General features: G+C 43.2%; 1 protein-coding gene across 5 annotated transcripts in view; it reads right to left on the reverse strand.

The window, feature by feature from the left end:
• Positions 1–589: 589 nt before the first annotated feature.
• Positions 590–13,622, reverse strand: part of CDYL (chromodomain Y like) — an 88,246-nt gene continuing 75,213 nt past the window's right edge. For 2 of the 5 annotated variants that reach the window (XM_054164074.1, XM_054164073.1), the window contains 5 exons: positions 9,872–10,128; positions 9,170–9,342; positions 7,728–7,938; positions 3,667–3,810; positions 590–1,711 (listed from right to left, as the gene is read on the reverse strand). In XM_054164074.1, the coding sequence (XP_054020049.1) occupies positions 1,553–1,711; positions 3,667–3,810; positions 7,728–7,938; positions 9,170–9,342; positions 9,872–10,128 (944 nt within the window). In that variant the 3' untranslated portion in view covers positions 590–1,552. The other 3 variants (XM_054164076.1, XM_054164077.1, XM_054164075.1) reach the window with 3 other exon arrangements.

A 13,622-nucleotide genomic window follows, 5' to 3' on the forward strand; every position in this document is an offset into this window, starting at 1 on the left:
AAAATAAGGTTTGATTTTTTTTTCCTTTCTTTTTTTTTTTTTTCCTTTTTTCTTTTTTTTTTTTTTATTCCTTTTTCTCATTCTTCATAATACATTCAATAAGATTGCAAGCACAGATACCCAAGTAGTAACAGATATCTGCAGTCAGGAATCGAGAACCACTCCTGAAAGGAATGCAAAATAGGTCTATTTACACAGGGCACTCTTTTACACCATACTGGATATAGTGTATATTTAAAATAATAAAAAAAGCATAGACAAAGAACATTAAACATCTAAGATAAGGTAGGCTTTTTTTTTTTTTAAAGGAGTTTTGTTGTTTGTTTCTTTTTTTTTTTCCCTATTTCTTTTCTTTAATAGTGTGCCAAAAGAATTTTAACTTATTAAATAATACATTCTAAGTGAACCTAAAAAACTGATGAACGTAAAATGTATTTTTTTTGGTGTGATACATCAATTAAACCAGCGAAGAGGAGAAAAAAAAAAGAACCAAACCCCAGATCCAAACTGTGTATGAAGTAGTATTCTCACCCAGCAACAGAAGCACTTATGTACTGGAAAAAAAACCCAACGTGAAAAAAGAAAGAAAAAAAGAAAACCAAAAGAAAAACAAGACCAAAAAAACAACCCCAGAAAAGAACTATTCAACCCCCCCCACTAAAACTAACTTATAACTTAGGATATTCATACATAAGATATTCAGTGATTCACTAATACTGCAAAACAAGGTTTTGTGTTTGTTGTTTCTTCCCCCTTTCATTTCCCTCCCACTTCCCCTTCCCCAAGAGACAGTGGTTTCTTCATGCTGTCTGGGTAAGAATTAGACATATTCCTTCCCCCTTCCTCCCACCCCTCTCTACCTGCCCCCAAAACGGACAGAGTGTTTTCTTAGCCTTAATCCTGAGCACACTCTCTTTTGGGGGATGGACGCCATTTAATCTTACTAGGGCTGAATTCCCAACGATTTTAGACTGTTCCTTTACTTGAGGTATTTCAACCTTCTTCAGAGACAAGGCCTGGTGTCTGAGCTGACTCGTCGGGCAGTGGAAGTGAGGGCTGGCTGATACCCGTTTCAGTTCTGTATGCTCATGAAAAAGAAAAGCGTTATTCCAGACTTCCCTGCCACACAGAAAATAATGCAACACCGGTTACTTTTTAATTCATTCTCTATTGATACAGTACTAGCCAAGGGTAACAAAAACTAGAGCCTTTAGAGAGATGTTTGGTAGTGCACTCTATCGGGTTTTAGCTTGTGTGTGTGTGTCTACATACACACTCTCACACATAGGACATTATATATATATAAAAAGACACATATGCACACACAGGCACGTGTGTACATATACCTATAAGTAACAATCAGGGAGAGAGGAGTTTTGTTCAAATTTAAGTGATACAGTACTTTGAAACCCCTTGACAATAGAAGGGGAGGGGGAATCCACTCCTGTTCCCAAGCTGAGCCAGGGGTTAGTTTATATAGGTTTTAGAAATGGGCATCTCTTGTTTGCCCTCATGTCCAGGATGTACAATTCCAGTGTCAATGGGCACCTCATCAGAACTCATCGATTTTCTTCTGCAGGTATTTTAACATTGAGTCCATCCCTTGTGCTGAGCCCCAGATCTTCTTCAAAATTTCACACTCCTTTTCATTTGCTTGTTCCAAGTCCACCTTCATGATGTTACGTACTAAAGCTTTGGATTCTTCAAGTACCTGGGCCAAAAAAAGGGTGGTGGCTATGAGATCACAGTATCACAGTATCACCAAGGTTGGAAGAGACCTCAAAGATCATCAAGTCCAACCTGTCACCACAGACCTCATGACTAGACCATGGCACCAAGTGCCACGTCCAATCCCCTCTTGAACACCTCCAGGGACAGTGACTCCACCACCTCCCTGGGCAGCCCATTCCAATGATGAATGACTCTCTCAGTGAAGAGCTTTCTCCTCACCTCGAACCTAAACTTCCCCTGTCACGGCTTGAGACTGTGTCCTCTTGTTCTGGTGCTGGTTGCTAGAGAGAAGAGACCCAACTTCTTCCTGGCTACAACCACCCTTCAGGTAGTTGTAGACAGCAATGAGGTCACCCCTGAGCCTCCTCTTCTCCAGGCTAAACAATCCCAGCTCCCTCAGCCTCTCCTCATAGGGCTTGTGCTCAAGGCCTCTCCCCAGCCTTGTTGCCCTTCTCTGGACACGTTCAAGTGTCTCAATGTCCTTCCTAAACTGAGGGGCCCAGAACTGGACACAGGACTCAAGGTGTGGCCTAACCAATGCAGAGTACAGGGGCACAATGACTTCCCTGCCCCTGCTGGCCACACTATTCTTAATGCAGGCCAGGATGCCATTGGCCTTCTTGGCCACCTGGGCACACTGCTGGCTCACGTTTAGGTAGCTGTCAATCGGCACCCCCAGGTCCCTCTCTGTTTGGGAGCTCTCCAGCCACTCTGACCCCAGCCTGTAGCTCTGCATGGGGTTGTTGTGGCCAAAGTGCAGCACCCGGCACTTGGACTTGTTGAATGCCATCCTGTTGGACTCTGCCCATCCGTCCAGTCGGTCGAGGTCCCTCTGCAGAGCCCCTCCACCCTCTAACTGACCAACATCTGCTCCCAACTTGGTGTCATCTACAAATTTGCTGATGACTGTCTCAATGCCCTCATCCAGATCATCGATGAAGATATTAAAGAGGATGGGGCCCAGCACTGATCCCTGGGGGACGCCATTGGTGACTGGCCGCCAGCTGAGATGAGAACTGAGCAACACCTGCACTTACAGGTTTGTATAGACAAATCCTGAAGCTGATTATGGGCTTACGTTTATCAGTTCATGGACATGCTCTGACCCTGGGAAATGTTTCTCAGTCTCTTGTAGCATCACACAGGATTTCCCTTACCCTGCACCAGCACAATTTACAAGTGCACAAAAAAAGTGGAATAATATAAAAATGGTTTGTTTACACTGGTAACTCATTTTTGTGACAGCTGATCACCGTTATCCAGAACTACTGTAATAGCCAAGCACACCTTGAATCTCTTGAGCATTTGAAGTGGACTGGAAACCCTGTCTGCTTTTCAGTTTATAAAAAATTCATGTTTCAAATTCCTGAGTGTCAGATGCACAGAAGGGTTGATGTGTACTGCATCCTCTGTTCATGGAAAAAGCATCCGCTGGTGGCAGCGATCTTGTGCAGCTGCCAGGGGTGCACACGGTCACTGATGCACAAGGCTTCACTCCTAAAACTGCCAAGTTCCATATAGTACCGAAGATTGCATTTATTTCCTTGGTAGTTTAAGTTATGACTCAAGGCAGTAAATTACAACTCAAGATTACTCAAGATCTCCATGAAATTCTCAGGGCAACTGTTTACAGTTAGTTGCCTAAGTCCCAGCTTACTCTAATCAGGTTAAAACCAAAATAGACTGTGAAGAGCCCAGTGTCAACTCTTAGGCACCTGGTAGAGAGTCAGATAGAATCTTGAATCCTCCAAACCCAGAAACCAGAAGATGCATAAGGATGTGTTGAAAGACCCTGCTATGCTACACTGGAGTCCTTGCTTCATGAAAATGGTCTTTCTTTTTTTTTAAGCAGGAGGTAATGCCAATTTGATAACATTTAGATTAGTTCTTATTAATCTCATCATCAAATGTATTGTAAGAAGAAAGGGAACTTACAACTGAATTACACGTGACAAGCTCCTTAATTCGAACCATCACTTCTTGTGTGAATGTTCCCGGCCAAAACACTTGAGAGACGAGTCCTTTGGCACAAGCCTCCTGCGCCGTCAACTTCCTCCCACTGAACAACATTTCATTGGCCTGAAGGGATAAAAAGTTACTTCTGGTATGAAATGTAATGAGACAAAAACTCATTAAAGGGAAAAAAAAAGAACGTTCAAAACAAAGGAGGAAAATGCCTGTGCTGTTTGCAATGGGTTTATTACAGCTCTTCCAACTTTAATGAATAAAGAAAAGGACTTGCCTACAGCCAGCTGGTCGGTGCTGTTGGCTACACTACAGCAGTAGGTATAAAAACACGGAGCTCTGTGATTAGGGGTTAAAGGTGAAACTGCCTTTTGTCATTTCCCAGTCATGACTGTTCATGAGCTCTAGCTGTCCTGCAGTGTTGCTGACTTGGTTAACTGTGTATGTGGCAATAGGTTAGAGTGCCTGGCAGATCTGTAAAACAGCAAGGAACACGTCAGCTTGCCCTTTACAACAGAGTATTAGTTGCAGCAATTACATCTCTGCTAAACATCTACATTAGCTCTAAACTCTAAAGCTAACCCAGTTCTGGTAGGAGACGTCCTGAGAGCTGCCAGTCTCGGTAGGATAGCAGAGTTACATGTTTTGCAGCTAAAAAGCTTTTTGGGACTGAAAGCCCATCCATTCAGGTTTCAAATATTTTCAGCACTTCTCAAAATGTTGTCTTCAGCAGTATCCAGTTATGATGCAACGTTTAAAATAACTGTATCAGCCTGGAATGTGACCTGCAAACCCACTGAAGGGAGCAGAAGAGAGTCCCCTTTCCAATCAAATTCGTAGAGAACAAACATTCCCATTCCATTCAGGAGTTCAATATTGAACTCCTAAATCCTTCCACAAGCTGGTTTAGCAATTTTAATTAAGTCTCTCCCCAGTACTTAGGAGAACTTGTACATAGCATAAAGGTCCAAACCGGAGTACTATGTGCTGTGCAACAAGGTGAGCTCCAATTCTGTACAGCTTTTTTGGTCTGTGATTATCACACTTCGCTATTTATCACCTCCCCACTGAAACTTCATCCTACACCTATCTACACTTCATAAGAACCTTCACTAAAGGTAGAACTGAAGTTAAACTTTGCAGTGACATCTGCACAGAAACAGCGAGTGAAAAACAGAGTCATTGTCAGCCTCAAACCCAATGGTAAAACACAATAAATTGTACTTCCTTACTGCCTAATGACACTGGAGATAGGACAAGGCCATCACTGGACTCCTGGCATATGGTTAGTAAGTCTGTTCTGACCTGACAAGAGGATGCATTTTTGACAACAAAATTCTGATTTTGTCCACATTCTGGAATGTTTGGTAATTATTACAGCAACTCTCTGCTACGCAGTTACTGTCAGTAAGGTTCCCGGCACTGTCATGTTAGAGAGGAAGACATTTGAAAGCTTAGGGTGTCTATTGCTCGCCTCTTTGTAATGGAATAGGGAATCTGGGTTCTACTGACAGGTCAGCTGCTGACTCCTGTCTAGTGGGACATGTGAAAGGAAACAAATATTCTGTAAAAGAGCCCTGAACATCTCTCTATCTTCAGCACATCTCTCAAGTCAATGCACAAAGTTGTGATTCATGTGTACTAAGTTTGATATAAAACAAACCTCAGGCTAAGAACACAAATGATACACCCTGCAGTTCCACCTTCTGTCAAAGCAACATCAAACAGAGTGGGTTCCTTAACCAGCACAACTAAACCTTCTCATTTTCCAGGTTGTGTGGATGATAGTAACCTGAAACACTACCAAAACCCAGTGCTATACACAACTGTGTCTAAAAATGGGAATCATCTTACTAAGGAAAAACAAATGTCTTCCAAAAGTATTTGAAAAGCTACTTAACATTTCTAGCAAAGATCAAAACTTGAGGTGAACCTAACTGGGAGCTATGAAAGGCAGAAATTTCAGTCAGCTGGTCAGCTCTACATCTTCTTCACAGGTATCTTTGGGAATAAGGATAAAAATGAATGCTAGAAAAACCTGGATAATTCTTTTCCTAAAACTCATTAGCAGCTGCAGAGTTCTCCTGAATGTGAGAAACCTCAGCTGTTAATGGTGCAGTTATCTCAGTTCTAATGCAGTACTTGCAGAGAACTACAGAAGTTTTAATCCTATAAACACATCTCATACCTGCTGTGGTAAACACTACACACTCATGGTTACATTCCAAACACTGCAATAGAACTAACAATGATTCTCTTTTACAACTCTTACTTTCTGCTCAGTCTTTTTTCTTCTACAGAGCAACTACTGGGACATCCTCTAGTCCGTTTTATAGCACTGAGTCCTTCGACACTCCCAGGGCACTACAGAATGCAAATCCCTCATGACTGACAGTAAAGCATAAGAAATACTGCCACACGTGCTAGAGACCAGCAGGGAAACCCAGGCTGTGGAACTGATTACACATCTCCTGTGCTAACTGACATCCAGGACCAGAAATCGAAGATTTGTACATACCTGCTGCTAACAAAAGACTGCTCTGAATCTGACTTACAGGAGTTAGGGTGACACTAATACTGCATAACCCATTGTTATGATGCAGAAGCCTTAATTCTTCATGTATTTTATTTTGCCCCCTGAATGCTTTTCATCCTGCTCATGCTAGGCTCTTTTTTCTCCTGACCCTTCTCTCTTTTACAGACAGAAAATGTGCTACTTCATCAAATCTGTTAGTCTAGATTCCTAATATATTTCATTGAACCTACTGCTTAAAACCCAGATTTGTCCCCTAGAGCCCTGACACTGCTGTACTGTAGAGGGCCACGGACAATATGAAAACATTTCCCTTTTGTTCTGAGTATCGTGGAATTGTTGTCACTGGGACCTGTCAGTGTAAGTCTACTGAAAAATGAACATTCACAAACACACATGAACAAGTGTCCTAGGGAAGAGCTGCTCGTGTTTTTATACAACTTCTGGAGGAATGGAAAGTAACAACCACAAGTCTCTAAAGGAGGGGGATGGATGGAATGGATGGAGGAATGGATGGGCAGATGGATGGATGGCCAAATAAAAAGGGAAAGGAACAGTCAGTAGTTTGTAACACACTAAGATATTAAAGATACTCTAATAACTGTTCAGTTATCTGTTCTGTTCCCTTCTAGCAGCTACATTCAGACATCACACAATTAGCCATTAGATCTGCTCAAATGATGGTTTCAATATAGCAAGATCTGTCTCTATAAATCACTGATCAGTCATACAGGGAAAACCTGGCTTTTGTAGCAAGCAGTAATGCGTGAAAAACAGCTATGGCTACAAGCACTTGTTTCATACTGCTACTGTTCAGCTTCAAACTGGATGGGGTGTAGGTCTAGCAGTTGTCAAGTAACTCAGCATTAAAAATAGCAAACAACAGGAAAATAATGTAGGTAAGAGATTTTTATGTAGCTTTTTGTTACATCTGATTATTTCATCTAATTGGAAATTGAGAAAAGAGGTACTAAGGGACATGTGGCTTTTGTTTTCAGCACCAGTGCAAAGCATTACCTTTCTTTTTCTTTCCCTACCAGCAAAACTAGCAAACAGCAAGTTGAAAAAACCCAAAACAATTAAAGAAGCAAATCCTTCAGAGTATCCACTGCGTAACACACCAGCTTGTATCTACTACACTCTGATGCTGCGCTAAGCACAAGGTACTGGGGGCTGGTCCTCACGGGGCAGGCAAGTCGTGTCCTGGTACTCAGGACATGGCCCTTCTGCCCCTAGCAGGGTTAAGGGTGCCCACGAGGTGGGACTAGGTCCTGCGTCTGCTTTGTTCTGTGCACCCAGGTGAGGACTACCTTGTAACAGCATGGAGCAGAGAAGCTGTAAATGCTGATTTCTCATGAAAGGTTTTCATGAGAGAAAGAAAAAGAAAAGAGGGGGGAAAAAGGCAACACAGCAAAAGTAAAAAGTCTTGCAATCACACTGGATAAATTATCCCAACTGCATTGTGAAGCTGCCAGCCCCTACCCTGCAAGCTACTTACAGAAGCCAGGCCCATTATCCGGGGGAATGTAAGGGATGAACATCCATCTGGACTTTGTCCAAAAGTAGTGTAAGGTGTCTGAAACCAAGCCTTCTCGTTAGCCCAGACCACGTCACACAGAGGCAATATAGATGCTCCGAGTCCAATGGCTGGGCCATTTACTGCTACAATGATAGGCTTCTTAAACTGAATAAAAGTATTCACAAAATTCCTGAAGAGAAACAGAAACAGGCACTCACTACATATAGACAAAGAGTCAAATACAGCAGCCCCTGAAAACTCGGCACTGATTCAGCTCCACAGTGACATCGTGGCTCAAAACCAACCTGACAACATTCCGCAATGAGGTGGTTGGCTCGGGGTGAGGAGAGAGCAGTGGCTAGTGGCTACCTAGACTGGCTTGCAGCACTCTCTTGTAGGACTCTCTCAGACAAGCTGCTGATGCATGAGCAGACAGTGAGGTGGGCTGAAAAATGTCTGAATGGCTGCTTCAGAGGCTGGTGAGCAGTGACATGAAGTCTAGCTGAAGATTTCAGGTAATGTTAATCATGGCTGAATGCTGCAGAAGGGACTATCTCCAGGATATATTCAAAAATTAGCACTATTTTAAGTGAACTTTATCCATTTTATTAACAATAATAGGTGACAAGGCTTCTGGAAGGGCCTGAATTGAACTAGCAACAGAAACTCAGGATTAAGAACTCTGTCTCCTGACCATGTCAGAAGCCATTTTATGAACATCTTTTACATAGAGTGACAGAAAAATGTCTTTTGAAGAATTTCCACACTAATTGTCACCTCTGTGAGCCAGCTGTGCCTCAAAGAAACAGGCTTTACATGGCCCATGCTCTGGGGACATGAACATCAATAACACCCAGCAGGGGTCTCTGAAGGGAGGTGCCTTGGCAATATACAAGAACTAATCCAAGGGAGTAGGCCCTCAAAACCAGTGTTAAGTGACAAGCTACTCGTGTAAAATGTCTTTCCAAGATCCATACTTCTTTCCACATGTATTCTTAAAGCTTGTAACAGTTCAGACCATTTTTTGCAAACATTAGGTCTGCCTAGCATTGGGATCTGCTCCTCTGTGACATCCCTCATTCCACTGCTCCACTGAAGGAGTAAGCTACTCCTTCAATGCCCATCTAACAGATCTCTGTTAAATGTGTTCTCCAAACCCTGCTGCTGTTTCAGTCTTAACTGGTCTCAACCAGGGGAGTGTTACCACCATACTAAGAGTTCTCACAGTTCAATTCTAGTAGTAGAAATTGTGATGAATGAAATGACAACCCCAATAGAAAGGGACAGGGACACTACAGGTGAGCATTGAAATCTTGATGAATCGGAGGCTTTCCGGTTTAAAAAAACAGGAGAAAAAAAGGCAAACCAAGGCAGAGTCCCCAGAGAAGAGCACCCAGCTGGCAGGCAGCAGTCCTACATACCTAATAGCTTCAGCCATCTTAGTGCTTTCCTTCTTTCTGTCGTCTGTTAAGCGTCGTATAAAATAAATAAAATCGAGCCCACAGCAGAAGATGCTCCCGACGGCACTGAACAGCACGAGTTTGCTGTCGTCTGCAGCCGCTGTGTTCAGTGCACTTTGGACTTCCTTCATTACCTGACAAGGGAAAAACGTTCATTACAATCTTCTATGACATCATTAAAAAATAGCGCACGGTTCTCTCCCCCTACTTCCACCATGAGATCCTTGATAGCCTTAATAATTCCTTAGGATCCTCTCAGCCATCACATCACAAAAGTTAACTTTTGTCATTATCCCAAAATAAGAAAGAAAGAAAGAAAGTAATTAGACTGAGCTAAGGAAGTCATTAAGACAAGAGCTGGTAGCTGTTCTCTGAAACTGAAGCGCTCGTTCCGCGTTTCCGTGAGTGGACAGAAGGTGGCACATGCAGCCAGTCAGAAAAAGAACCTTCATTCAGACTGAAGCTTGTATCACGCTGCACGTCACACCTCACACGTCGTGACACGTCACACCTCACGCGTCTCGCAAGAGACAGTACATCAACTTCAGCAACAGCCTGAATCTCATCCTGTGCAAGTTTGCACACAAGTAACAGGCATGAGCGAGGCAGCGACTGGGAATTCCTTCAGCACAGTCCCTCCCCCCAAATCAGAACTGTTCTGACCTCTGGATTTAGAGAGTTGTTTTCAGATGATTTTGTCGACAGCAAAATGTGTGTGAATCCATCTTGCTTCCTGACAACAATGTCTCTGTAGCGGTAGGCGCTCTCCGTTTGCCTCACGCTGAAGCGTAGCCTCTTATCAAAGGGTTGGTCTCTCCTGTCGTCAATAAATCTCCGTTTGCTGGCTGTCACTCCTGTTACAGATGTCTGGATGTTGGTGGTACCATTGGCTGCTAATGCTTCCATAAATGTGGATGTACCTGAAAAGGGTTTAAACAATAACATTCTTATCAATTACATTTTATTAGCTCAGCAGTTTCTGAATCCCATTAGCATGAAACCACACCAGTCAGCTCAAGAATGCACAGTGAGCTCAGTACCCTACAACTTACTGGAAGGTGACAAAAATAAATACCACGCACTGAGCAAAAGTGACAAAGGGATCCAACAAACTCAATTTACAGTTGTGAGAAAACACACTTTCAACAAGCCAAATACACCAGACATCCTATTTTCAGAGGGCAGGGAAAGGTATTTGATGCACCTAATGCCCGTGCGCTTCGGCACGCTAACACTCTGCTTTCTCCCTTCCCAGCATCTTGAAGTTTTCTTAAGGAGAAAGCAAGGAGAAAGCAGAAGCTGTTTCAAACACTGTAAGAAGTTAATACACGGAAGAAAACACCACCTACAAGCAGCCAAATAAAGAACTTGATTGACAAGCTCATATAAAGTATAATAGTCTTTGAAGGGGGCAAATGGAAAAGAAGACATCCACACTGTACTGTGAGAGGGAAACGAAAGCCACACAGTGAAGGGCTCGTGGATTCACAGATGATGAAAGATTTCTCAAGTCTAAGCAATTTCTGCTATTTGGGTTGGCAGACAGAGCACTATTCTGCTCTATTCTGTCTTCCAGGTCTTGTTACCAGTCACACAAACGGACAGAGTTTGAAGGCAGGCAGTGAAAAGGCCATTCCTCCTGACACAGTAGGGACAGCATTCTGACTCCCACTTTGGAAACAAAACACCAAATAATTACCATTCATAAGAGCAATTAAGAGAACACTTGGGAGACAGAATCCAGCTCTATGTTATAAACTCCACATGAACCTCCAGAATAGGTGTCAGACTAAAGTCATGAAGTATGTGGGAGGTTAAAAACTACAGGAAAACTGTGTTACAAGTCCAGATAGGGCAGTTTTGGAAACACTGTCTTGAAAACAGAGGTCTGAGACTGTTCAGTTCTACTGGACACCCTCAGCTCTTGCCTCAGTGGCAGGTATTTCGGAACACCACGTGCATCATGTTTTACAAAGTATGGTTCAACCACGTATAAATAAGTTGTTAATTAAATGCCACTGCTGGATCTCACTCAAATCATCACTATCTTTCTGAAGCAGCTCTATTTTTAAACTTCTAATAATACCAATGCTGTGGGGCTTAATTTTATTGCTTTTACAAGGCACTTCAAACGCTTCTGGGTCCAGTGAAGACACGGAACAGGTCACTGAAATAACTGGAATATCCAGTATAGACACATTTAACTGCATTCAAACACTGCTCACTTTGATCTGCATGAAGTGTGAGAGACTGAAAGACTAAGGGAATGCAAGTTTAGAGTATTTACACATTTCTTCTTGTACTGCAGAAAGATCCTTAGGACAGAAATGAAGTCCTTACATCAAATAATTAGATACATAGAATGATTTGCACCCAGTTGTGCCAGGGGAGGTTTAGGCTGGATGTTAGGAAGAAGTTCTTCATAGAAAGAGTGATTTGCCATTGGAATGTGCTGGCCAGGGAGGTGGTGGAGTCACCATCACTGGGGGTGTTTAGGAAGAGACTTGATGGGGTGCTTGGTGCCATGGTTTGGTTGATTAGCTAGTGTTGGATGATAGGTTGGACTTGATGATCTCCTGGTTTATTCTTTTCTACTCTACTCTATTCTATTCCAAACACCCTGCCATGGATGGGGACACCTTGCACTAGACCAGGATGCTCAAGGCCTCATCCAAACTGGCCTTGAACACCTGCAGGAAGGGGGCATCCACAACCTCCCTGGGTGACCAGGGAGAGGGACCAGCGTCTCAACATCAAGACTTTATTCCTAACATCCAGTCTTAATCTGGCCTCCTCAAGCTTCAATCCATTCCCTCTCATCCTATCACAATAATTCCTTGTAAAAAGGTCCCTTCCCAGCTTTCTTGTAGGCACCCTTCAGGTACTAGAAGGCTTCTGTAGGGTGTCCCTCAAGCTTTCTCTTCTCCAGGATGAACAGCCCAACTCATAGAGCCTGTCTCCACAGAGGAGTTGCTCCAGCCCTCTGACCATCTTTATGGCCCTCCTCTGGACCTGCTTCAGCAGCTCAATGTCCTTCTCATGCAAGGGCAGAGTGAGGGGCAAAATCGCCTCCCTCATCCTGGCCACATTTCTTTTGATGCAGCCCAGGACATGGTTGCTTTCTGGGCTCCAAGCCCACATTGCCAGATCTTTTTCTTCAACTGACACCACCAAGTCCTTGTCCTCCAGACCGCTCTCGAGCTGCTGCTGGCCCAGCCTCTATTTGTGCTCAGGATTACATCTTGAATTGTCAAACTGGAAAGAGGCTCCCCTTAGTGGTAAAGGGAAAACAACAACTTCTCACAATAATTTTCCCTCCAAAAGCACTGCAGGACAGCCCCTCTTCCAGTCAGGATTCCTCCTCAAAACACAAAGGGTTTGTCCCACACAGTATGAAATAAGCCAAATAGAGCTCTGAGTACAAATCTGTTATGGGTAGTTAGGCAGCTCGTTTGTTGAAGGTGCTCTACAATTACAAGGGTTTATTTTACTTCAGACTCTTTCTTGTATCAGTGATTTAATCCTCACTGTGTTGCTTTTCATGAAGGAGATTGCTTCAGTTTCAAGAGCAAGACACTGAACTCGGTTTGTGATTAGTCTCATAAAAAAAAGATCAATGAAATGGAAAAAAGACACCTAGTCACAGAAGCTTCACCTTGATTCCTAAATTTCTCACAACTTCCTGAAATTTGGGGTTTCCATTTCAGAAAAACAAGCACGACTCCGGAGCATGCCAAACAGGGAGTCGACGAGAGATGCTTGCGATGCTTTTCCCCTGTAAGGCACACGATGCAGACTGCATTCCTTTAAAAGAATTCCCTTCAGAGGGAATGTGCAGGGGCAGCACTGTTGCCTCCTGTTTTATTAGGACACAGGACGAAGTGGCTGCAATGGTTTTCCTTTGGAAAGATGAAACAACTAAAATCACCTCCGATGTCTAAGTCCTGAGGTATGATTTTATGGCTTCTGTCCTCACCATGGTGAACAACATGGAGAACAAAAAAGCACAACTGAGTATATTAAGCCTCAAAAAAGAAGTCAGTTAACTTGTGCAAGAGCTTTGGGTAGGTCCTTCCCATGACTCATCCTTCCAGAGACATACTCAAACACCAGAACATTACTCTCATGATGCGAGAGGCAAGCATTACACAACTGAAAGGCAAAACGCTTGGCAAGGGAGCCCAAGATGTAAACACCACACACTGCTTGTCAAGCCTAATGAATGGGCAAGAGACCTTCAGGGACAGCATGGGGACCTAAAGCAACACTTCATACTGTGGAGCAACAGGCAAACACTGCACCACTGGTCACTCTTGGATGTCATTGCAGCAAACAAGGATGAAAATGAATCAGAGAATCAGTAAGGTTGGAAAAGACCTCAAAGATCATCAAGTCCAACCTGTCACCACAGACC

This window comes from Dryobates pubescens, chromosome 9 (assembly GCF_014839835.1).
Source record: "Dryobates pubescens isolate bDryPub1 chromosome 9, bDryPub1.pri, whole genome shotgun sequence".
In the NCBI taxonomy this organism is placed as follows: domain Eukaryota; kingdom Metazoa; phylum Chordata; class Aves; order Piciformes; family Picidae; genus Dryobates; species Dryobates pubescens.